General features: G+C 31.8%; 1 protein-coding gene and 1 long non-coding RNA gene across 4 annotated transcripts; both read right to left on the reverse strand.

Moving 5' to 3' along the window:
* Positions 1-1,671: 1,671 nt before the first annotated feature.
* On the reverse strand, positions 1,672-18,805 carry LOC127704549 (nitric oxide synthase-interacting protein-like). 3 transcript variants are annotated; one of them, XM_052208635.1, is made up of 10 exons: positions 18,700-18,805; positions 14,018-14,157; positions 12,744-12,796; positions 11,860-11,971; positions 10,532-10,619; positions 9,167-9,282; positions 7,086-7,202; positions 5,277-5,347; positions 3,422-3,530; positions 1,672-2,516 (listed from the first exon to the last, which is right to left on the reverse strand). In XM_052208635.1, exons 2-10 carry the CDS (start codon positions 14,138-14,140, stop codon positions 2,445-2,447), a joined length of 861 nt encoding a protein of 286 aa, XP_052064595.1. In that variant the 5' UTR covers positions 14,141-14,157; positions 18,700-18,805; the 3' UTR covers positions 1,672-2,444. The 3 variants fall into 3 exon arrangements, with proteins under 3 accessions (XP_052064595.1, XP_052064597.1, XP_052064596.1); XM_052208637.1 differs by having other exon boundaries at positions 18,747-18,770; XM_052208636.1 differs by lacking the exon at positions 18,700-18,805 and adding an exon at positions 18,612-18,635.
* A 3,584-nt stretch (positions 18,806-22,389) lies between these two features.
* LOC127705330 (uncharacterized) lies at positions 22,390-27,456 on the reverse strand. The gene is made up of 2 exons (XR_007983834.1): positions 27,399-27,456; positions 22,390-24,116 (listed from the first exon to the last, which is right to left on the reverse strand). It is a non-coding gene; the product is annotated as an uncharacterized LOC127705330 (long non-coding RNA).

A 27,456-nucleotide genomic window follows, 5' to 3' on the forward strand; every position in this document is an offset into this window, starting at 1 on the left:
TTACAAAAAGAATACCACATGAGTATAAAATGGTCTTAGGCCATGTAAGACTGAAAATTATTTAGAGTCGATTTAGGCCGTAGCCCATATTTACATATAAAAATGCACACAGAGGCTATAAGAAATGGAAATTTGTTACTTTTTGCTCATTTCTATGCTAAGATGTCATGATACAAAAAGTCTAATTGCAAAAGGACTCTTGAATTCAACTTTTTTTGCAGACAGTATGGTCTGATGACCAGTTTTTCACTTTTCAATGGAAAACTTGCATGTAGTTTTATAGTCTCAATTGGCATATATTTGAACCACGTACTATCCTAAAGAAGAAAATTATGGTAGCATATGAAACGATTAAGGTGTACTGATCATTGTAAAGTTGTTTTTTTACAGATTTAGTGAAATATTTGTGATGGACTACAGATTTTATTTACAAAGCTCTTCACATTTCACATACATCAAACAGGCCGTTTAACCAGGGACATAAATACAAATATTCTGCACATTTTTTCTGTGATAATCTACTTTTCTCTAGATTCAGAGTTCACAAATGATTTATTAAATTTGATTTAAGCATAGAAACACAAATATCAGGAACATAAAAAGCTGTCAGATAGAAAGTCAGCATGGCTCTTAGGCATAAAATGGAAACTGCTTTAAAATGCTTATTTTAGCCGTATAATGCCAAAATGTGACATTTTAACAGAATTTCTGTCAAACAAAGATGTAAATCCTTTACTTTTATTGAGTTTGACAAATTGAAACCAGCAAACCATTCAGGAAAGTTGCCAAAGTACAGAATCTACATTTATGGAATTCATCTCTTAGGCCCGAGAACACAGTTATTTCGTAGTGCATTTCTTTTAGACAATAAATTCAAATTAAAAAAATCGCACCTGCTCTATCTCAAAAAGATTTTTACAGTGTAGTGTACTACTATTGATACAAATAATATCAAAATTATAGAAACTTCTACCAGCTCTAACTCAAAATATTGACAATTCTGTGTTAAGGGGGGCTAAAATTCAGTTTGACAGCTTCAGACATTCTAATTTTTGACCTTTTTTAACTGGACCAAATCACTACTTAACATAAAGATTCAGCACCCAAATTTTTTTAACATGTAATTCATCCCCTTACTTAATATTTCATGCATAAAATATCAAGAAATAAATTCGGAAAGTGTATCAAAAAAAAAATGCAAGTTATACACTGTTCACACTAGGGACTATATTCGTAGACAACGAAAACCAAAGGACGATAACTGTGTCCTTGGACCAGGATGAACAAACAGGATGGACTTTATGATCACCCACTAACAGGATGGACTTTATGTTCACTCACAAACAGGATGGACTTTATGTTCACTCACAAACAGGAAGGACTTATGTCACTGACAAACTGGAAGGATGTTATGTTTGTAAGTGAAAGGATGAGTTTACACATTGATAAACTTTGTACAAATAACCTTTATTACTTATAATTCCAATGAAACTCACTTAAAAGTATGCCCAGATTACATATTTCATGAACACTATCTCGCTTGTGTTGGAATTCATTCTATATTTCTATATACAGCCATCCTTACTTCATCTTTTTAGAAATATCTCTATTCATTGAATATCTATTAACCAGTAACTCCTAGTTATGAGTTAATAATTTGTCAGAACCATGTATGTTATTTATTTTCTTTATTTGACTATCATGATTTTTTATAATACAAGTTCTTATACATTTAATACAGTGTGTAGTGGACATCTAAAACAATGCAAAATATAAAACACATATCCACCCTAAATTGCACAAAATATCCATATTTCAATAAAATTCATACACATTGCAATATTTAATCATTTAATAATTGAAAATAGATATATTTCTTCATACCACAAAAAATGTGAAACACTACATAGGTACACAATATTGTTATAATTCAAAATTAGTAAAAAAAAATGATGTATTGTCTCTGAAAGGACTATTTCTTCCTATGCAACTGTATTTCCAGATTTATTAACACCAATATATATGTACTCTCCAGTGACATTGTTGTAACTTGTAAGCAAGACAAATCTCTCCCCCTCCCAATAAAAATACTGAAGTAAGTTCTTTATTGTAGTAATACAGTAGCAAGTAAAATTTCCCTATGACTTTACATCAGTTTTTTAAGAAAATGCCAAGAATAGGTGTACACAAACACCTGAAAAACAATACTTATCTAAAATAAATAAACAATAAAATTCATTATTGAACTTCAAAATTTGGTTCCATCATGCTGATTCTAAGCTCAGTATGTTTAACATAATAGAAGTTGTCTATACACAGACCAGCTTTTCTTGAAACAATTCAACTTTATGTACATTTTCATTACTTTTTTTTGTACGCTCTTTTTTTTCTTTTCATCCTTTCCAAAAGTCACAGATGTGTTATAAAAGATGTTTCTTCACATTTTATGCCATCACAGAAGGACCATATTTTTTGCCCTCTAGTGTGTGTCCTGATGCTGAATATCCAGATGATCCCTGAAAGTACAGATGTACACTCTTAAAAATAAGGTTTTTAAGAATTATTCAGATGAAGTTATTGTTTCGGGTGTATGAAGTATTTCCATACAAAACATTCAAAACAATACTGCGACTTTGAGATGAAGAACAGCAGAAAAAGCAATTTTCCCTGGCTTGTGGTTTGTCTAGTGCATGTTGGGATTTTGTGTCATGAACTAATACACCATATCACTTTCTTAATTTAAATAAACCCAACCTACAATATGTAAGTATACCAAATTAGAGTCGTTTAGCTTAATTTTAACATGTGAAACTGCAAGCTACTGCTCACTGATGATACCCTGCCCAAATATAATAGAAATCCTTATTATGTAGTTCCTGAGAAAGATGCGACGAAAATATTCATGGGACGGATGGACAGACTGACAGATGGACGGACAGACATAGGTAAAACAGTATACCCCCACTCTTTTAAAGCGGGGGTATAATAAACTCAACCTAATGGTTTCAGAGAAGAGTTTTCCCTAAAACAAGTTAATGAAGACTAACAAAAGAATACAAACTTACGCACCATAGTGATTAATATTTTTCACATATAAGACAGAACAGGTCCTATGGTGAAATAAAAAATATATACATGAATTTTACCATGTCTTTAGATTCAATGAAACATAACTAAAGGTAAGCCTGAACAATTTTCATATGATTTTGAATCAAACAATACTAAAATGGAATACAAGACAAAATATGAGATCCTTCAGATAAAATTTTAATCATTTCAACTTTAACAAGCCTGGTGAAATCTCTAGTGTATGAGATTTTCCTGTCATGTGAATTTTCATAAATTACAATCATGACAATAATCCCTCACACTACAATATATTCTCAACTTTACTTTTGAAATCAAAATCTTCCATACTTACTCTTTGTAATGGTAGGATGTCTTTTTCTGTCATTTTCTTGCCATTAATTGGATCTAACATGTCTTTCTTTATTAACTTTTCTACACATTCCATTGTTACAACACTGCCTCTGCATGATAAAATTCATGTCAAATGTCAAATTCAATTGTAATTTTTAATTGTAATTTTCATTTATAATAAAGTTTTTTAATGCCCATGTAATTCAGAATTTAAAAACTGCAGTTTTAAAACAACAAGCCACACATTCTAATATGACATTCTTCAAAAATATAAGCATTTTACTGAATGTCATTAAAACAAGGAAACATAAACAAACGATGATAAAATTTGTTAAAAGCCATTTTTACATATAGTAAGATTATTATTTCAATTCATCCAAACTTATCTAAGTACGTTATTGTAAATAGTTTAAGCATGTCACTAGTTCAGTTTTCTACGTTCTTTTACGTTAATATTGACATAAAAGAACGTATACTGATTTTACCACGGGTTTGCACTTTATGCCGATATTTTTCCCCTCGCTATTGCTTGTGGTAAAATATTTAGCATAAAGGGCCAACCCTTGGTAAAAAAAGAATAAATTCAAGCCCCCATGAATTATTTCTTAATCGACAACATGCAGCCAAATTGGAGGAATTTACATTGTTATAAACAATACACACTGGTCTCAATTTTTAAATTGAGACCATTAGCTTCTTTTCTTGAGCAAACATTAATCTTTATAAAAGGATATGGGAGGTACTGTCAATTAGACAGAAACCGTATGACACAAAAATCAAAATATCTAGTGGGAATTTTACATTATTCAACAATGGACAGATGTCTATGCAATATATACATCAAACTATAAAACATGCTGAGTCTAGAAAATTTGTGAAATAATTAAATAAAAAGTATCTATTCATAAACAAATATCCCACAATTTTGTCATGCTGTTTATTTTTTTAACCCTTTTTTCACTATTGCTACTGTCTTTCAAAATATTATAGAATTTGCATTTATCAGTAAAACTTATATATCATGACAAAGAGCCATCTCCATCTTGCTGCAATTAATAGTTCTTCTGAATGTTTCAAAATTACATCAGATATAAAAATAAGAAGATGTGGTATGATTGCCAATGAGACAACTCTCCACAAGAGACCAAATGACACAAAAATTAACAACTATAGGTCACTGTACGGCCTTCAACAATGAGCAAAGCCCATACCACATAGTCAGCTATAAAAGTTAACAAATGTAAAACTATTCAAACAAGAAAACTAACAACCTGATTTATGTACAAAATAATGAACGAAAAACAAATATGATATACAGCAACAAACGACAACCACTGAGGATTACAGGCTCCTGGCTTGGGACAGGCACATACAGAATGTGGCAGGGTTAAACATGTTAGCGGGCGCCCAACCCTCCCCCTAACCTGGATACCCATTTCTTATATAAAACCACTAACTATTCTACATTATTGTGGCATATTTAATTTATATATGTAATTATGATATATATTTATATATGTAATTATGATATATATTTATATATGTAATTATGATATGTATTTATATATGTAATTATGATATATATTTATATATGTAATTATGATATATATTTATATATGTAATTATGATATGTATTTATATATGTAATAATGATATGTATTTATATATGTAATTATGATATATATTTATATATGTAATTATAATATATGGTTTCACACCATTAAATCTACTTCATTCATCTAGCTAAAATCTTTCATTTAGGTAAGTCTTTTAACTCCATCAAATGAAATCATTAATTAACTTATAAATAAACATTTTGTACTTGATTTAGCTATATACAGAAACAAGAAACTTACGAAGTTTTAAGAACTGCACATGGGACAGAATTACCAAGGACATCATTTGTAACAGCACATACATATCTAGCCTGTAAAAAAATATGTATATAACATGAAGCATAGAGAAATTTTCAGTTTGACCAAAAGATATTATTGTAGTAATTAAATCAATTCTAAGAAGCCAGTGGCTAAACATCTTAGAAATGGTTTATATATCTACAATAATCTAAAATATGTTCCCTTTTTGAATTTCTACACAAGAATAAAGATATCAAATTTGTAATTTTCTACAATAGTCCTCCTGATGCACATGTGTTCCTTAACTGATTTCGGTGTTATTTTGAATTTATTACTCTTCATCATTTAACCTGTATTTGGTTTTGAGGCCCACAGCTAGTGGACTGCTAGTCCATGAGAGTCACAGCTACTGGACTGCTTTGATACTGGTATTTTAGAAATTTTCAGAGCATTCAAAATAAATGATAATAAGACTTTTTAAATTTCATAAAATATCTGCTTTTCTGGAGTAACCTTCATCAGGAACGCTCAAACTTAAACATTCAAAGCCAGGGGATGTATCACTTCAAAGAAACATCAGAGGTTATATGACAAAAAGGAATCTAAAAGAATAGACAAATTCAACCAATAAAGATGTTATATATTTTTTTTTTCTAGTGTTATGCTACTCATGTTCAGGTGTTCCTTAAGCTGGTTTGGTACTATTTTTGGGTGTTTCTTTTGGTTTACTGTTCTACAATTGATGATACTTTTGGAGCACCATTGATGAGAAATATAGATTCCACCACTGCATCAAGTGTATTACGATATTTCTCCTCTCAAGACAGTTAAATTTTTAAAAGTGATGCTTGCCGAGCTTTTAAAATATTTAAAATTTAACTGTTGAGAGTGGAGAAATATTGTAATACACAAGATAAAGTGGTGGAATCTGTTTCTCTGATGATTTTAAGATGATATCTAAACAAGTTTATCCTTCCTTTTCATAGATTTGCAGAAAGTTGTGTTCTTTATATGAGACGTCATCAGGCATGTGCGCCTTTTTTCATGAAGTCTCAATAGGAAATTCAGAAGAAATCAAGAAATTTTGCATCATAATTGAAATTTCGACCAATTATTTGCCGAGAACAGTTATTTCACTAGTGAGGGGAACAAGGTTTTCACAATCGGTTGGGAAATGTGAAAAAAGTGAAAAAATTTGAGAAATAAATTTTCAAAATGTGCACATGGTAAAATATCTAAACCGCTTCTCTGAAATGATGCCTCAAGATGCATCATAATGCTCTAACAGACTGACATTCATCTTCTATATATCCATGATTATATGAGGACATAAGTATTTTGTATCTAGTGTTAACTCTTAAAGATTTCCTCTCACACCTCTTAAAGATAATGCAAGGTTGTAGCAAGGCATTTTAATTGCTTTTGTTCTGGGTGAAGAGATACACAATAATTTATTTCCTCAATAGTGTTTTGTTAACAAGACGCCAAAAAAACATAACTGGAAGTCACTAAATTAGTACACAGAAACTGCCTTTGCAATTTGATTTCACTAATATTGCATGTGGCTGTTCTTTCATCATTTTTTCTCATTGTACTATTGAAAAACTTTTTATTGCACATGACTGACAGACAGATGTCCAGTCGACCTTGACATGGCCTGGCTAAAACATATCATCTGTCAATCAAACAGACAGTAGAAACTTTATCAATATTAAAGTGTGAACTAATGACAATAGTATATTCCTTCTTCACATAATGAAATTTCAATGACATTTTTAAACACTGTGTAAGCATTGCATTCTTTCTTACCTGTTTTGATATAAGAGCTGTTTTAGAATCTCTGTCATTTATTGGTGTAAACTTGACATCAAGCATATCTTTTAACTTGATTGGTCTACCGCTCATTGGACATCTTACTTTTTCATCCTATAAAATATTAACAATTATTTTTTTTAAATAATGTATTTAAGTTATTAATAAAGTATATAAAATGTTTGCTTGTAGCATAACAATTCCTCTTGGGTCCCTTATATCATTGGAGCAATAGAGAAAACAGCAATCATGTTGACTGCACCATGTAAGTTTTTCTAAGGAATACCTAAATTAGAATAAGAAAACCATTCAATGACATATGAAAACAAATAAAGCCTCTTAAAGGTCTTTTATCTCCAAAACAATAAGAGCTAATTTCAAATCTAATTGAAACAATAAGGAAATTTCAAAATCTTGGATAAGGCCCCTTAAATTCAGAAATGGCATATAAAAAATATCATATTGGTTGATGTCCCATGAGAAAAAGTTAAAAAAAAATTAAAAAAAAAGGTCAACATTCACCATGGAAAAGTGAAAGTACGAATTTTTAGCTCTTACAGCATTTTACTTAAGGTTGGACCCAGACTATCTTTATTTGAAATCCCAAACTTCCTTTAAAGGCAAGGAACATTAGGTAAAAATTATGAAACTGATCTTTCCCGTCATGCTCTTTAGTCATTTAACATGGAAAGACATTATAATTGTCAATATCTTTACACTAAGCAAATATGAGGTGTATGTTGACGAATATGATGCTTCCCCAAAAAGAAAATTAAAAAAAAAATTTTGTTCTGAAAAATGTATACAAATATAATCCTTACCCATGTTAAAAATGAGCATAGAGCATAAATGAAAGAACTCTTTAGATTCTAATAGGAAAAATTAAGAACTTTTTTCTTTCGTAATGGACCTAAAAGACAAGCTCAAAAAGTATCCATTTTGACTTGATGAAGCAAAAACTTTCAAGAAAACCAAAATTTTCCAAATCAGAAATTGTTTAAAAACATGTAAGACATGCTTTTTATATTATTTTCTTTATCAAATTTTCTAGTGAGCAAAACCCACAGAAATATCCATTTTGATCTTTGGAATCCTTCAAAGTACAATTTTAATTGTGATGTCATGAGCATTAACTCCATGTTTTGTTGGAATTAGAACTTAACTTTGTTTACAAAGCTAAAGAAGAGGGCTATGTTAGAATTTCTGAATTCTCATGAAATTGCATGGAGTACATTTTGTCATAAGATTGATGCCAACAATAACACAAGAGTGAACATGTTGAAATGGCTTGTCTGCTTTACTTATCATGATTGAATTTCATACCATACACCAAATTTAGTAAGACTATTGCTTATAGTATGTGAGAACCAGACCTAATTACGAAAATTGAACATTGACCAATGAACCATCAAAATGAGGTCAAGGTCAGATCATTATGTATGCAATCATTTCATTCACTGAATATACAAAATGTAGCTGAGCTATTGCTTGTAGTATCTAAGAACAGACATGACCATGAAAACTTAACATTGAAGAATGAAAATGAGATCAAGGTCAGGTGAATCCTGCCAAAACAGACATGTACACCTTACAATCATTCCACACACCATATATAGTTGACCTGTTGATTATAGTATCTGAGATATGGACAAGATCACAAAAAACCTTTTTCACTTATCCCTGATATGATGTTGAGGTCAGGTGAACCTTGACTGAAGGACATGTAGACCTTGTAAGGATCCCATATACCAAATATAGTTATTCTACTACTCATTAGTGAGGATTTCACATGAAAAAAAACTCTATAAATATTTTTCAAGCAGTCACTAATCCATGAAGATGAGGACAATGAACATATGACAGACAGAAAGTACGTAACATAAGGTATCTGCATAAAGGTATGACGTATCCAGGTCTTCTACTTTCTGAAATATAAGCTTCAAACAAATAGTTTATGTTGTCATCGCCAGTGGATTGTAATCCCTATGCCTCATATTCCGCAACTTTCCTTGCAGGCAAGACAGTAAACCATTACTGGACTACAAAATGTTTAGACTGTATAAAAAGCAAACACTTACAGGTTTTTCTATTTTAGTAGGAGCAGCATCTGGTGTTAAAGCAGGAACCCAGAAACTGGGTAATTCTTTACCTTTACCATTTTTCATGTTGCAAATACTTTCATCTTTACCAGTAGCTGTAAATGTATACATAATGTGTTGACACAGAGATTATCTCCCTATATATAATTACATTTTGATGTCGGAATTTTAAATGGTGATTCTCTAACATGTTATTATTATTCAAATAATACAAATCAATGACCCATGACTAAAGGTGCTGGGTCACATTATATTCAGGAAAATGATCATGAGAAACGCCAATGCTTATACAACTGAATACCAAATATCACTTTCTCATCGTGATTGTTGATTGTTAATCTTAAACTGACTTTTCATAACCGTGTAAGACTCTCATCTGTCACTTCTTCAAGGCGAAACAAAAATGAATTTCTTTCACATTCAAACTCCAGAAACAAAAGGAGAGTATGTATTGTTCATGTATAATTTTTATTATTCTTTCATATCTATCCTTTTATAGATAATGACAGCCCTCCTTGAAGGTGATAATAACTTGGTGTGATGATCCTCAACTTGGTGTGACAGGAAATACTTTTCTGTTCACTGCACCTTTTTGTAAGATACTTTTTGTGTTCTTGGTTTAATTTTGGGATTTGATCCTTTTTGTTTTATAAAGACTGCATAAGAGCATATTGTTTCCCTCAATGATCCTATACTTACAGTTCATGCTGCTGCAGTCAACATTTTTTCAAAGATTCAAAGCAATTATTTAAGACACATTAGAAAAACTCTGATCATTATGTATATATTTTTTGTAGGATGTGATAAACATTATTCGCTCTTTTTTTCATTCTGATTTCTGTATGAGCTACTTCCTAAGTAGGGAATGTTCTTTTCCTATGGATTATATACAATAAATCAGGATATCTTGGGGAGCGATATTCTTGCAGTTTTAACAAATTAAAAGAGGTTAAATTTTGAAGTGACATATTTTGGCATTTGGTGTCAGTACCGTGTTAGTGTACTTGTGTCACTAATGGGAACAGTTAAAATGAAATGTATTGCACAATTTCTTGATTATAACTAGTTTATATGTAAAAAAATAATCGATGTATTGTCTCTTGTAATAATACAAACTGCATTTTTTTATAAAACAAACAAATAATATCATAATCATAAGTAGAAAGAACTCATTATATAATTAAGATACACGAAATAACCTAGTTTAAAATGTTTCTGACCCCACAAAATTTTGTAATATTCCTGACATCTTAAACATACCTTAAAGTTAATGAGCGTTTGGCTTAAGAAAATTTCATGTTGACAACATTCTAATATCAGCAATAAAAGGACTTGATAATTTACCATTTTTGTCTGATGGGGCTTCCACATGACTGATAAGTTTCTGTTTCTTTGTTTCTAGTTCTGCTTTGGCTAATTCATTTAGCTCTTCCTGAATTAAAAAAAATACAAACAATGAACATACCGGTACCCATAATGAACAAACCATTAAGCAATGTTTTGGAAATTTTACAAGAATTATGTAACAACTTCTATGATCAGAAGTATAAACTTTTCTACCCATTAAGCAACATTAATAATACACTTCAAATCCATTTCATTTAAGAAATAATTCTTTCATGCCATGCTCTACGTCATTTTAACATGGGTAGGCATTATATTTGTCAATATCTTTATACCGAGCGTTAGCGAGGTGTAAAATGTTGACAAATATAATGCCTACCCATGTTAAAATTAGCATAGAGCATGGCATGATAGAATTATTTCGATTCTAATAGGAAAATTTAGAACTTTTCTACTTCGAAGCGGACCTATAGTTTGCGTTCAAAAGGCATCCATTTTGATTTGAAGAAGCCAAAACGTTATAGAAAATCAACCGTTTCACGATAAGCAAATGAAAAGATACATTTAAACTTACTTTTAGAATGATTTTATTTAATTTCCTAGCAAGCAACACCAAAACAAATGTCCATTTTGATTTCCGGCGTTGTTCAAAACACAGCTGACGTTGCTATTTCAATTGTGACGTCAATCACATGCAGCCCATGTTTTATTGGAATTAGAACATGGCTTTGTTTCCAAAACGAAAGAAGAACGTCATATTAGAATGCTCATTTTGTTTATACACTTCATAACACACTAGTACACCTTCGCATCATCCATCTTTTAGTTTCAGGTAAAACTCGAAATTTGCATTAAACGAAGAAATGTAATGAAGAGTGTTTAACAATAAGACTTTTTCTATCTTTATCTGATAATCCTCTCAGTGAACCCTGTGAATAAAAATAGGACATAATCTACCTTCATATAGAACATGTCTTCTCCTTGTCAACTTCATTTAAATATTCCTTAGCCATGTTAGCAGCAGCGTTTAAGTATATTATAATTTATAAATCAAATGTGAGAATTTGACAGCTAATGCCCCTTTAAACACTCTCAATCTGTATCATGACAGCTAATATATTGCCCCTTTAAACACCCTCAGTATGTATCATGACAGCTAATGCCACTCAGTCTGTATCTTGACAGCTAATGCCCCTTTAAACACCCTCAGTCTGTATCATGACAGCTAATGCCCCTTTAAACACCCTCAGTCTGTATCACAACAGCAACATTTTAATTGTTTTTTTTTTTAAAGATAAAGAGATAAACAAAATATAATCAATGCTCACTTTAGCTTTATTTATCTGTTTTCCATATTCTTTCAACTTTCTTGCAATCTGCTTCTTTTGTTGTATGATAAATTCTAGTATAGCTTCTTTGTCATACAGAAAACCTTCTGGTCTATATTAACATATAAATAAATTGTTAAAATGATATATTCCAATAAAGCCTTTTTATTATAACAGAATTTTTTTTTCTACATTAGATATGAATATGCATGACGAATTTGCTGCTGGGTGTTTAGTAACAATGCATCCACCCATCTCTTATTCAAAGCTCAACTTTCAAAACCTTTCAATGACTGCCAAGATGAAGAACAGCAATAAAGATGCTGCTCATTTCATGTATGGTTATTTATTGTCCACAATATCTTTCAGGTAGCTGAATGTAAAAGCCCATAAGTAGTAGTAGTATTTTTATGCAGCTGTCCTAAGTCAGAGGAGCCTGTTGTTCAGTGGTTGTCATTTGTAAATGTGGTTCATAGGTGTTTCTCGTTTCTTGTTTTTTATATAGATTAGACTGTTGGTTTTCCTGTTTGAATTGTTTTACACTAGTCATTTTAGGGCCCTTTATAGCTTGCTTGTTTCGGTGTGAGCCACAGTTCTGTGTTGAAGGCCGTACTTTGACCTATAATTGTTAACTTTTTATACATTGTGACATGGATGGAGAGTTGTCTCATTGGCACTCATACCACATCTTCTTATTTATATTTTATTTCCCAGTATACCTTAGTTTATGTATCTCATACATTTCCCAATAAACATGTATTCACATCTCCGTAATACAAGTCAAAATGGTAAGCAACCTTATGATGTCAACAAATGAAAATATATTGGAATCAATTGGTAAAAAATAAAAGTGAAAAAATCAATACATGTCAGTAAACACTTACGTTACAATAGGATTCCTGCATGGTTGTAGTGTTAAACAACAACAGTCAAAATCCTGTAACAAACAAACAGTAGTGGTAAATATAATTAAATGGTGTACATGTACCTGTCCTGTGTACAGAAAGCATGACATGAAAGAATAAATAAACTGTTTTCACAGAGATATGTCTCGCCTTTTTGTAATTTTGATAATGCAAATGTTGAAATTAAAATAGCAATACTTTAACATGTAAGTTATGCAAATATTCAAAGTCAATGAACCATGACTGAAGGTACATGGCTAAACAATCTCCAAGGAATGAGATGTGCCAATTCTTATACAACTGCATACCAAATACCATTGACTTATTATAAGTCGTTCCCTTTAAACAAACCTAAACACAAACATTAACTTGTAAACTATGTAAAAGTTTCAAAGTCAATGAACCATGATCAGGGGTGGGGCTATATAATCTCCTGGCATGGAACCGATACTTGCAAATGCCAATAAATTTGCATACCAAATATCATTGACTTAACATTAGCAGTTCATCTTAAACTGATCTAATCACAAACTAATACATGTAAACTAAGCAAAAGTTTCAAAGTAAATAGACCATGACTGAGGGGGCAGGGCCAAATATTCTCCATGGAAATGAGATGTGCTAATGCTTATACAATTGAACACCAATTAACATTGGCCTACCACTAATGGTTCCCCTTGAACTGACCTAATCACAAACTAATACATGTTAACGTAGCAAAATTTTCAAAGTCTATAGACCATGACTAAGGGGGTGGAGCCAAATAATCTCCATGGAAATGAGATATGCCAATGCTTATACAACTGCATACCAAATATCATTGACCTACCATTAGTGGTTCCCCATAAATTGACCTAATCACAAACTCATACATGTAAACTATGAAAAGTTTCAAAGTCAACAGACCTTGACTGAAGGGGCGGGGCCAAATAATCTCTATAGTAATGAGATGTGCCAATGCTAATACAACTGCATACCAAATATCATTGACCTATCACTAGTGGTTCACCATGACCTAGAGCTAATCACAAACTAATACATTGTTGACGCCACTGCCGCCATCGACGCCGGAAACAGCAAACCTATGTCTCGCTTTTTGACTTCGTCAAGGCGAGACAAAAACATTCACTATGAATAAAGAATGACAAGTAAATCATGAAAATCCTATACTTCTATTGCTCATTATATGTTAAATTAAAATCTAACACATATAATAATCTAAGTGTAAATCCCTATAACAATTGATGACAAACCTTGATAGAATCTTTTCCAAATCTGGCACTTTTACTTCCATAGCCTGATGATTTGGTATCTCTCTGTCTCTCATGGTATGTATAAACTGTTCCAGCTGTGCAGTTCTTTGAATGTCTTGTCATTTTGAAATGTGATTAATCTAAAAAGATGTAAACATAGTACAAAACAAGAAATGAACTGTCAAATTGATGGCAAAACAGATCTTCTGTATTTTGACAGTAACCATTGTTGAACTTAAAAGGCAGCTAGTACAAATGAAATTTATGCTTAATGTATGTACTTTTAGTCTTGTTTGACCTGCCTTGTTCTGGACCTATTTTACAATTTATTAAGGATAATTTGTCCTGAACGGTAAAAGTGCTAATAGTCAATATCAAACTTAACCTCCAGTTTGTCATCAGTAATAACATATTAAAATTCAAAAGCATTGGCAGAACAATTCATACTATTAACCCTATTAAAACGAATATATACTAATATGCAAATTATATGAATACATGTATATATCATAAAATTATTCATACTTCCATGTGCAAGATTTCAATAGCCAAGACTGCCTTTTTACTCATACAATGTATACATTGTATCATTCATGACATACATGGTCTTTTTTGGAGAAGTCAAAAAGTCTGTTAATAATTTAGTTACATTATTACTCCATTATTCTGCAGAAATTGCTTGCTAAGACACCTAAAACAATTGCAAATGGAACTCCAAGACTTTCATATGTTACAATTAAATGAATTAAATGTATTCACAACAAAGATTGATAATTGAAGAAGACTTGAATTCTTGCTGGTGTCAACAAATATTGTTGGTTTTTGTCCTTTGGACTGTAGTAAGTACATGTGGTCATCAAAACTTTTATGACTTTAACATTAGTGATTTCATTATCATCTATCTTTGTGATTTAAAAATTGATGTTTAGTAATCATCTATTTAAGCGATTTTGGGGTTTTGTTTGATCTTCAAATGCTAATTTCATTAATTTTCCATAAACTGATATCTTTTTCTGTAATTTTCCCACAAAGATCAATTATTCCTTTCTCTTGTAGATTAATATTTCACCAGTGCACTTGGGCAGTAATTTAGTGCACTAAAGCTTAAAAAAGTACCATTGAGATTTTTTTTGTAATCAAATAAGTAGCCTGATTGGTCTTCTTTACATTTAGAATGATCGACTTCAAGGTTTTGTCCTGATCTACAAATTATGTTAAAGCATATTTCAAATAAACTGTAAAAACCGACAGGCTCATCAAGCAAAAGATCATTTCTGCATGTATATAGTTGTTTTTTAAATGCAATCCTTGTCTTTTAACCAATAAAAAAATCAAGCTTGTGGGAAAAATAAACACTTATTGAAGTATTTACATTTTTACTTCTCAAATTACTTGTTTCAGTGATTTTAAAAGTCTGTGTCTGAATTTGTAAAAATTTTCAACTTTTCAATGCCAAAGTTACTTAAGGTTCATCAAAAGGAATTGTAAAATATGGCTGTGCTTACACCACAAAATCTACAAAATGTACTGTGAGTACAGACAAACTGATGCATCTACGAAAGTTTTAAGGCATGGCAGGACCTAGATATATAAAAGTTATATGTAGTCTATCATTCAGAAAATTAAAAACTTACCTGTATTTTGATGTGCATTTTTTTCCAGTCTACAGAAGATAGCAAAATAAACAAACACATGAGTTTCATTTGATACAGTCCACTCAATACACAGTTTAAATCACCTATTGTTTGCAGATGTCTGTTATCCATCCACTGTTCATTTAAATCAATACTACTCACAACATTAATTATATGAGGGGAGCTTCTCGAGCCTTTCCCAACTTAGTTTATTTTGACACCTTCTGCAGGAACGAAAAAAAAATGAATAGCAAAATCCAGAAAAGTTTACAATTTTCTGAAACATAAAATGCATTTAAAATTAAATTATCTAGTTCCTGCCATGCATTGCCTTAAAACTTTTCCAGGTGCACAGGTTTGTCTGTACCCAGAGTAAAATGTGTGGTGTATATACGGCCATATTAGCCAAAAGGTTATGATGAACCTTAAAACGTGATTCTATAATGCTTTTTGGAACATTCCCAGTTGTTGCATATGTTTTGGAGATGGGATATATTAAAGTTGGTCTTAGAAACATAAAATTAGGGATTAAATTGAAAACCATTACTACATTATAATAATCAGATGATTAATCTATCAAATCAACTTCAAATATTGCACTCAGAACACTGCCACTTTACTGTAAATTTGAGCAGATTAGCTACTTTTTTGATAATATAAATCAGAAAAATTCGTAAGGGTTCCACGGAACCCAGTGTATCGCCTACTTTTACTGTTAATCGCAGGCTCAACAAAAATGAGATGAGGAAAAAATTTAATAAAAATATTCCTCTCGATACAATTTTTTTATTGTAAGAAGCTTCTGTCCAAGGTTGGTAAAAATCCAGGATAGTTTATGAATCTAATAAATGTTTTAAAAAATTTAAGTGCCGACTGTATCTAATGTTAACTGGAAGAAAAACCTAAGTCCATTTATAAGTAAAATATGGATAAACAAGTACAAAATTTTAATAAAACTTTCCTTCTAGATAATAGCTTTTGATCATAAACAAACTTCTGTCCATGTTTGGTACAAATCCAGGATAGTTTAAGAAAGTATTTAAAATTTAAAAAACTTTAACCACAGAGTGAATGTAATGTTTCCTGGCAGAAAAACTAAGTCCATATATTTATAAGAAAAATACGGAAAAACAGGAATTTCTTTTTTTTTAAATTTACTTCTGGATACTATCTTATGATCATAAACAAGCATTTGTCCAAGTTTGGTAGAAATCCAGGATAGTTTGAGAAAGTTATTAAAATTTTAAAAACTTTAACCACAGAGTGAATGTAATGTTTCCTGGCAGAAAAACTAAGTCCATTTATAAGTAAAATACGGAAAAACAGGAATTTTTTTTTTACAATATTTACTTCTGGATACTAACAGTCAGGGGACTTATTGAAATAAGTGATTTTTAAATCACTTATTTAAGTAGCAAATTCAAAGTTTTGTCACAAATTGTGATTTTGTAGTTTTACCAAAATTTTAAACACATAGGTTTAGATAATATCTTTTCATTAGTAAAATTGATAAAAATGAACTTTTTGCTTCTTTTAAGCAGCAAGGTTTATGCTTTTGGTGCAATCGTTTAGCTGTAAATTGTATTTTAGTTGAAAAAATGCTATAAAAATGGCTTTACATAATGAACTGATACTTTCTTAACAGATTTTTCCCTGCAGTGGGAGTCATTTTCCTGTAAAATTCAATGTTTCATCTTATAGATTATGTAATAAAATTCTACTGTTCGCGATAAAAATTTCACTGTTCGGGGGTGTTGAAATTAGTGGGGTTATTAAAATAATGATACTTAAAGAAGTGATTTTTTGGAAGGAAATTGAGGTATGATACTTAAACAAGTGATTTTTATGTCATTATCCTAGATTTAGTACAAGGTCATCACCTGACATGACCTGGTCATCCTATCAACACAGATGTTGATTCTGATCATTTTAACAACATAATTAGTGCCTGGATCATTAGTATTCTATATTTAAAGCTACAATAAAATTAAATCACTTAGTCAAGTGATTAATTTGTACTACTTAAATACGTGATTATTAAAGAAAGACAACCCTTACTTCCAACCTTTATGGACATAATGTTACTTGAATCAGTGATTTAGAAAATCACTCATTTAAGTAAGTCCCCTGACTGACTAACTTATGATCATAAACAAGCTTCTGTCTGGTAGAAATCCAGGATAGTTTAAGAAAGTTATTAAAATTTCAAAAACTTTAACCACAGAATGAATATTTGTGGACGCCGCCGACGGAATGTAGGATCCCTATGTCTCGCTTTTTAGACAAAAGTCGAACGCTCGACAAAAAGCACAGGACGTGTTTTTGTTTTGTTTTAAACATTTACAAGAATGGAAATATAAAAAAATAAAATAATTGGCCACTTCACGGTTATTGCAGGGGCAGATTTTTTGGATAGAGGTGGAAATAGTATAACAGTACCAGAAATACTACACGTTTCCAAGCAACTGTTCTGTTTCTATGAGATTTTACCATATTTTTCATAGCATTTTCAACTCCAGTATGAAAATCTGTCCCCTATTCAATATGGCTGCAATTGACACGGAATAGAAGTTCCTTCATAATATAAGTTCCAAATGGAAACAATATTCTGGAATATTATTTCCACTGGAATAAATATTACAGTAAATGTTCCTAACGGAATAAATGGTATAGAATATTTGTTCCAACAGGAACAGATATTATGACATTGTTTATAACAAAGTTTCCAGTGGAACTTCTGTTAGGCGGAACAAATATACGTTGACACAATAACAGTGAAAGGGCCTATTTTTCTGTTAGTACTTCTGAGATTCCTGTGCATTTCCTATCACAAGTTTGTGAAGATTAAGATTACTCAGCATGTCATGATGCTAAGCTTGAATTTTTCAATATATTAATTTTTTAAATAATTTAATTTCATCTATTTGTTTACATATTTTTATCATGCCTTTTCAACAAACCATTCAATAATATAGGTATCAAAATGAGTAGATTGAGTTGAGTATTCAGCAGATTTGCAGATTCAGCCAACATAGCAAAGTAAAATACCTAGAATTATAGTAAAAATATGGCGAAGGGGCAAAAAACTTTCTTACAGAAATTTCAGTCGCTGCTCCTCTATTTACCGGAAGTTCTTTGTTTTGGGTACTTGAATTATCTCCCCATAACAAATATTAGCTTTTAAGAAAGCTTGTTTGATTATTATTAGTTTTAAAAATTCAAGAATTTAAGCAAAGGCTTTAAACCTCTTCTTTTAAAAATCCTGGATCCGTACCTGCAAATATAAAGTTAGGTTATAATATTTGATTGTACAATCAGTTCTTTTGTGTATCTAAATGTTTTTTTTTTTTATAAATTCTTTTATATTAACCTCTCTCAAGGACGTATAACTAATCTAAGAGTATACGGTCCTTGCCTCTCTCTCATGGTTTCCAAGAAATGTTGATTTATATAAATCGCATCTTATATAATTTAAAAAAAATAATAATATTTTTAAGAATATATTTTCAGTAGTAACTAAAAGTTGTATATGATCAACTAACAAAAATATGTGATGCTGATATATTTTGATGGAAGGCGTGTTTTCAACAAACAATCGACATTCCCATGGGAACCATCTGTGCTCCTCTTCTTGCCGACTTGTTCCTTTATTCATATGAGGTTGACTTCATACAGGAACTTCTAAGGAAAAATGAAAAGAAACTAGCATTATCATTTAACTTCACTTTCCGCTAGATAAATGATGTCTTCTCACTAAATAATTCCAAGTTTGATGACTATGTTGAACGCATCTATCCAACCGAACTTGAAATAAAGGATACAGCAGATACAATAAAGTCTGTCTCATATCTTGACTTACATTGAAATTGACAATGCGAGTCGATTTAGAACAAAACTTCACGAAAAAAGAGATGATTTCAGCTACCCAATTGTGAACTTTCCATTTCTATGTAGCAACCTTCCAACAGCACCTGCATATGGAGTATATATCTCCTAGTTGATACGATAATCCAGGGCTTGCGTTTCCAATCATGATTTCCTTGATAGGGGGTTGCTGCCCACAAGAAGCTATTAAAACAAGACTTCCAAGTGGTGAAATTGAACTCATCCCTTCGAAAATTTTACAGACGCCATCACGTGTTAGTTGGCCGTTATGGAATATCCGTTTCACTTTTGACGATGGATATGTTCCAATTGTCGTAACCACAATCCCGTTCTCCTTTTCCACGAATGTGACATACCTAATTAGACATATCACCGTTTTGTACTTACATTAGCAACACGACAGGTGCCACATGTGCATCAGGATCTGCTACCCGTCCGGAACACCTGATTTCACCCCCCAGTTTTTAGTGGGGTTCGTGTTGCTTAGTCTTTAGTTTTCTATGTTGTGTTTTGTATACTGTTGTTTGTCTGTTGGTCTTTTTCTTCTTTTTTGTCATGGAGTTGTCAGTTTATTTTCGACTTGTGAGTTTGATTGTCCCTTTGGTACCTTTCGCCTCTCTTTTAACGAAATGAGCACACCCAGGTTGATCAGTTATCTTCAATACAAAGATGACCGTAGTTGGAATAGGCTATTATTTTTAGGACCTTTTGGTCATGTAGCTCTTCAAATGTATCGGCTCTTATACACCTTGGCTTTCTAATATTCGGCCTTGAGCGTTCCTGATGAAGGTAAATCCAGAAAAGCATTCGGATGCATGACATTTATAAAGCGTTGTTTTCATTTCTTAGGAAGTTTAAACTAATTTTCAGCTGTTCACGTGCCAATGTATATAAAGAGTATTCAAAGAAATAATGTTTTGAGTCTACAATTGCCCATCCACAGACACAACCTGGATCGTTATATGTAGCTGTATTTATACATGTCAGTATAATATTTGTTTATGATATTTGTTGTTGTTTTGCAGAGTTATTTATATTTCTTGTAAACAATATAAATATATGGTCGTCTCAGTACCAGAATCTATGACAAACGAGACGATTTTAATTTTGAAATTATAAATCCCCCCCCCCCCCCCCCCCCCCCACTGCTACTCAGACTTTATAAAATATTTATAAAACACCAGTGTCTGAGCAGAAAGTTGATGAACCAGGGTTATGCCAAAGAACGACTCGTCCTTTTTCTAAAAAAAAAGTTCATCGGAAGATACCAATACCTTGTTGACAAATATTCCGTATCAACTTCACATATAATACATGACAGTCTTGAAGTATAGATTCTAGGTACTGACGTTGTTTATCATCTTAATCAAGTATTAAAGGGTTATTTTCTTTTGTCTTTGTATATTTTTATCCTTTACTGTTTAGTCCATTTTTAGTATATACTTTTGGCGTGACTAGGTATTTATATATCCCGCCATTGTGTTATTATGCTATGATCATTTTTGTAGTCTTGTCTTTCATTTTTGCTTATGTACTTTGTCTATAGAGTGTCTATATGCCATTTTGTTTTTCTTTGTTTAAATAGTTGTTTGTTTTTATAGTAATTAAGATTATAACACAATGTTAACTGCTGTACCCAAATTTTTGACATTTTTACCTATAATGTACGTTTGTTTTGCTCACACACTGTTGTCAATATAATGAAATGCTATATGACTATCATACAAGTAAGAGGTTTAGCTAGCTATAAAACCAGGTTTAATCCACCAATTTCTACATAAGGAAATGAATGTACCAAGTCGGGAATTTGACAGTTGTTTTCCATTCGTTTGATCTTTTGATTTTGCTATTTGATAAAGGACTTTCCGTTTTGAATTTTCCTTGGAGTTCGGTATTCTTGAAATTTTACTTTTTATGCCTTTAGTCAGCTTAAAACTATTGTCTGATCGGTTGTCAGATGGAATTTTCGAAAGATCAAAAACATTGAAAAAAATTGAAAACAACGCGTTTAATAATTTCATGCGTCCGAAGCGCTTTTCTGGATTTACCTTCATCAGGAACGCTCAATGCCAAACATTTGAAATCCGAGAGATGTATAATTACCGAAATAGTAAAAGAGCTATATAACAAAAATACCTAAAACAAATAACCAAATTCATCTAAGGTCAACTTTGCCTGAGGGAGTTGAAACCTTAGTTTCTTTATAATTTCAAAATTTATAAACGGACAATTTTAGAAAAGTTTGTTATAAATCATGTCAGTACCGAAGTACTGACTACTGAGCTGATGATACCCTCGGGGACGGATAGTCCACCAGCAGAGGTATCGACCCAGTGATGTAAAAAATTGAAAACAACACGTTTAATAATTTCATGCGTCCGAAGCGCTTTTCTGGATTTACCTTCATCAGGAACGCTCAATGCCAAACATTTGAAATCCGAGGGATGTATAAGTACCGAAATAGTAAAAGAGCTACATATAACAAAAATACATAAAACAAATAGCCAAATTCATCTAAGGTCAACTTTGCCTGAGGGAGTTGAAACCTTAGTTTCTTTATAATTTCAAAATTTATAAACGGACAATTTTAGAAAGGTTTGTTATAAATCATGTCAGTACCGAAGTACTGACTACTGAGCTGATGATACCCTCGGGGACGGATAGTCCACCAGCAGAGGTATCGACCCAGTGATGTAAAAAATTGAAAACAACACGTTTAATAATTTCTTGCGTCCGAAGCGCTTTTCTGGATTTAAAAAATATTCCGTGGAAGGGCAGACCAAAAAATGTTCAAAGGTACCCTAGATAAAACACACACGCCAAATTACAGGTAAACACAAGTCATGAGGCATATAAGTTGTACAGAATTTATTGATTTAATAACAAAAAATTGAAGGTGATTTTCTTGCATTCCCTGTAACTCGATTCTTACTATTTTGCCTGGTCTACTTGATATATCACCAGATTGTTTTCTACAACATAACTTCTGACACGGAGCTGTTTTGCCTCAGTCTTGTGGTCATCTGCAACGTGGTAATATTCATGTAAAGTTTTCACAACTGTCATTCCATCACAGTTTTACTCCAAGCTTTTACATCATTTATTTTTACATCTATAGCAAATATTTCTGTTTTTGAGAATGTATGATTGCCTCAAAGAATGTCCATCGAAGATTGTCGACTTATTTCCCCCGGCTTGTTTCTGTGTACAAAAGATCCATCTTATCATAACAGAAGTGTTTAAATCAATGAGCTCAACATGTATGGATATACATGTACTCATTGAACACCACGTACCTGCTGCGTTAGGTTAAAACTAAGTCACGGAAATTATCTGAAATTTATCACATCCTACCGCTTCAAATTAAATTGGCGCAAAAGAAAAATCAATAATTGGCGCAAATGAAATGAAAAAAAACGAAATTTTGAAAATTGGCGCAAATGTCATATGCCCAGTCATACCGATGTTTTCACCATGTATATATTTGCAAACGGGTCTTTGCGCTTTTCAAATGTATCACAACCAATTAGTAGATTCCCTGCTTTGTCAAAACTAAGACTTTCTGGCATCTCTATTCCATATTCCATGGTATTTTGTAGCGCAATTAATTCTCCTTTAGTATTAAGTACATGTAAAGCATTGCTAAACATGTCTGCAATTATAATATTGTCCTTCGCAGTTACCACAATATCAGTTGGTGCGAATAAATCAGTTTTATACTTTGACACCCCTCATAAATAAATATTGTGTTGCCTTTCATATCAAACGATACCACGCGTCTATTGCCATCTTCATCGGCTTTCCCATCAATTGCATACATTTTATTTTTGGAATCACAAACGATACGACGAATTTTATTAAAGATTTTACTGTTATTATCAATTGTTACTTTCTTCTCATAACCTGTACCAAAAACAGCAATGCTCTGATTGTACGGGTCCGACTGCTCAACCAAAACAAGTATTTTCTCATTATCTTTGTTTACATGGATACAGAATATGGCCATTGGAGAAACATCCAACAGAGTTTTTGTTTCACCAGACTTTGCAAATGTTTTAAGCTCTGATGGCGACTGTGCAGGTGAAAATAATATGTCGTCAGTAGATGATATGGCAAGATCTGTACATTCAATATCAACCTTTTGTAATATTTTCATTGATTTCGATATTTTGGCCTTTACGACACTATTTTCTGACTTTTCGGAATTAAAGTGACGATAATATATCATGTCATCATGTAAACAAAGCATCCTCATAATGTTTTTGGATTTTGTTTTGTATGTGTTCACAACAGACAAGATTACGACTGAATCATCATCATCTTTTCCAGTCTCTGTAACTGTATGTGTTTCTGGATGCATCATTTCAGGATGAATACTCTGTTTACAACTGTCACACATCAATATCCAACACTCTTTGCAGCTCCATTTACTAGGTTCCGGTTTACTGGCCTTCCTGTCTTCACATAACTTACATGATGGTGAGAATGATGCTTTACTCGATGATGTTCCCATTCTGACAGAAATGAATGGCTGTGAGTGGTGGTCAATCAGTGTCTTCTTGTTGGGCTAAAGCCGGGTCCTGAAATTACAAATTACAGAATTTTCAATGATCATGGAAGATAGAGCCAGTTTCCAAATAGAATAAATTAAATTTGACACTGAACTAGGTTGTGTTATCTCTACTAATTTTGCAAAGGTGACATTTTCAAATAAAAAAAAATAGAGTATAAAATGGGAAAATTCTACATCAGCAAATTTATTTTGGTTGCATTAGCCTCATGCAAGCATTCTTTGGTATCGTAAAATAGTATCATATAGTTTTGTTTTACTTGTTAACTTCCAGCCTAGACCAATATCAGTTTTTGGAAAGTGCGAATCGAAAAAAAAAAACGTTCTTCTCGTGTGGAGTAGCGACATTGTCTCTTGTAAACGAGATGCATTGTTGGAAAATCTCAGACGAAGTTTTACATATGTAAGAATAAATGAAAATTTTTCGGTAAATAATTGTTTTCCTTTTTAAAACAGGGATGTTTTTAACGACAAACGTTGGTATAACTTCCACTACATTGTGTACATCTAATCCCAAGTATGTTGTATTTATAACAGAAAATTAGCATATGAGATAAAATGAAACTTGTCTATAATATAGAGATGGACAAACCTATGACAATCATGTAGCAAAGACAGTGGGATGTACATCCAATGTGTGCGTTTGCACCCTACGCCATAATCGCGTGTAATACAATAATAATGCTGCTACATTTTCCTATATCAGTGTGATACTTGTTTAATAGAATAGCGACATTATTTATTATGAAAACATTATTAATGCTATATTTTTCTTATTGAAATGCATTATTTTTTTTATTTTTTTAGTATGAAAAAAGATACGATAATATGACAAAATATTTTTTCACTTCCCTTTTGAAACTAATTTATTTTTCTCAAGAAATTTAGATTCAAATTAATTTAGAAAAAAAACCATGCCCCACCACCCCACCCCAACAACAAAGGATCGTTGTTCATAGTTCAATGTTCCATCTTGATACACGTGTAATAAATTGAAAGCTATGCTCGTTTTCATAAATAATTGTACTAAATCAAAAATATATATATACTATAAGGTAACCCATTTTTTTTTATGCAAAGTCAAATTTCAAAAGTTTTCTTTGGTGCCAGTTTTATGGGTCCGAAATTGCCACTTTAGTCTATAGGCAATTCTCTTGCTGACAACTCGACATAAACATTTTTTTGATAAAGTAAAAACGGCATTAACAGTTGTTTCCACATCTCACTTTTCACCAAGTTTAAGGTGTAATGTCTCAGGCCCGTAGCCAGGAATTTTCAAGGGGTTACATCGACTTGCAAAGTCAATTTCAAATAATTCTAGACTTTGATAGTCAAAAAATCAATCAAAATCATACTTACCAGTCACAATTTCAACAGAATGTCAGCTTTAATAGTGCTTATAAATAAGAAGATGTGGTATGAGTACCAATGAGACAACTCTCCATCCAAGTCAGAATGTAAAGTTAAAAAAAAAAAGTTATAAAGAAATTTTTGACAGCTCCTGACTAAAATCAATTGAACAGATACAATCATTGATAGACTATCTAAACATAAACTTATTAATCACACCATTTCTGTTGAAAGGGAAATAACTCAATCATATAATGAATATCACTTTTGGCTACTGAAAGGTCTACAACTCAACAAAGAGAAAGCTAAAATTTCGTCAAAGCGTTTTCATGTTAATGAACGGACACTGTTTGGCAGCCGCCCGCCCGCCGTAATCCACAAATCAATAACCGATTTTTCCTTTGAAAATCCGGTTAAAAAGTTAACAATTATAGGTCAAAGTACTGCCTTCAACACGGAGCCTTGGCTCACACCGAACAGCAAACTATAAAGGGTCCCAAAATGACTACTGTAAAACAATTCAAACAGGAAAACGAACGGTCTAATCTATATAAAAAACGAGAAACGAGAAACACTTATGAACCACACCAATAAACGACAACCACTGAACAACAGGCTCCTAACTTAGGACATGTGCAAAAAAATGCAGCGGGTTTAAATGTTTTAACAGGCGCCAACATTTACCCTAACCTGAGACAGTAGTGTAACATTACAACATAAAAAGACCCACTATAAAATATCAATTGAAATGGATTAACTCGATCAAAAAGACATTTAAACAAAAACAAGTAAACATACACTGATCGAATAAGTTTGATCAATGACACAACATAAATACAATATAAATAAAAAAAAAAGATGTAGGAACAGTGTCAAAAAGACAACTCGAACCTGGGACAAAATGGGACAAAATGGCGGTAAATAAAATAACGTACACAGGTAAATTTGAATATAATAATTTTGTTGTTAGGAGTACGGAAGTAAACATTTATTACAAAACTAATCTTAATTGTTTTCAAAGGGGGTTCAACCGTACGGACCCCTCGAAGCCCCCCCCCCAAAAAAAAAAAAAAAACCTTTGTCAGCATATATTTCATTTGAAAATAAATATATGTTTACAGCGTCACTTGAGCAGATGTGTTAAATTGGTAAACGGAAAAAAGTCAAAAGAAAAACTTGAAGTCATACATTTTATAGGTAAAAGTCACAGGAAAATTATTTGAAATTTCATTAGTAATTTTAATTGTGTATATATATAGTAATATACATGTATCAATTGGATAGTGTTTCAGAATATTTCAACATCTTTTAATTAGTAGGAAATTAAAAGAATACATTTACACTTTCTATGTCTAGTATAAATCTGCTGGTTTTATGAATCTTGTATTTTATACAAATTGCAATCGAAACCTGTGACTCATACATGATTCCCATTTTTTTCTCTGAATGAATCATTGAATACACTTTTCAAGATTATAAACCAAATTTTGTCCATGAAAATTTCAACTTTATAAGAAAACCATTCAACCGACGGTTAAACTAGTCAACTGACTTCAATTTGCTATTCACATTACATGTCTGACTCATTGTATGCTGCCTTAAATAACAGATTTTTTTCGACACTTAGAACATTATCGATAACCAGCATATAATTGGAGTTATAATGTCAAACAACAGTTAAATGCATAAATATACATTATTAAATATGTTACAGTCAGATTTTAGTAAAAACTGCATGAAACGTGGCGCAGTTTAAAAATCACATACTTTATTAGGAAATATAATAATTTGAAAATTTCCGACTCAATCATGGGGTGTGTCTATCTAAGGACGAGTTAATCTAAATCTAAATAACCAAAATGAAGGATTAAACCCCCAATTCTTAAACTATAATAGTGTATAACCACCAAGGAAGTTCAAAGGTCAAGTGAATAATAAATACCTGATATCCTTTTGCTGTACTTGACGATCAGGGTGGAGATCATTTATGATAATTTATT

Source organism: Mytilus californianus, unplaced genomic scaffold (assembly GCF_021869535.1).
Source record: "Mytilus californianus isolate M0D057914Y unplaced genomic scaffold, xbMytCali1.0.p SCAF_6, whole genome shotgun sequence".
In the NCBI taxonomy this organism is placed as follows: domain Eukaryota; kingdom Metazoa; phylum Mollusca; class Bivalvia; order Mytilida; family Mytilidae; genus Mytilus; species Mytilus californianus.

Coding starts and splice junctions, on each gene's coding strand:
- LOC127704549 (XM_052208635.1), bottom strand. CDS start 14,140: ATGACAAGACATTCAAAGAACTGCACAGCTGGAACAGTTTATACATAC. Junction 11,972..12,743: donor TGCAGGAATCCTATTGTAAC/GTAAGTGTTTAC, acceptor ATGTTAATATAG/ACCAGAAGGTTTTCTGTATG. Junction 10,620..11,859: donor AACAGATAAATAAAGCTAAA/GTGAGCATTGAT, acceptor TTTTTAATTCAG/GAAGAGCTAAATGAATTAGC.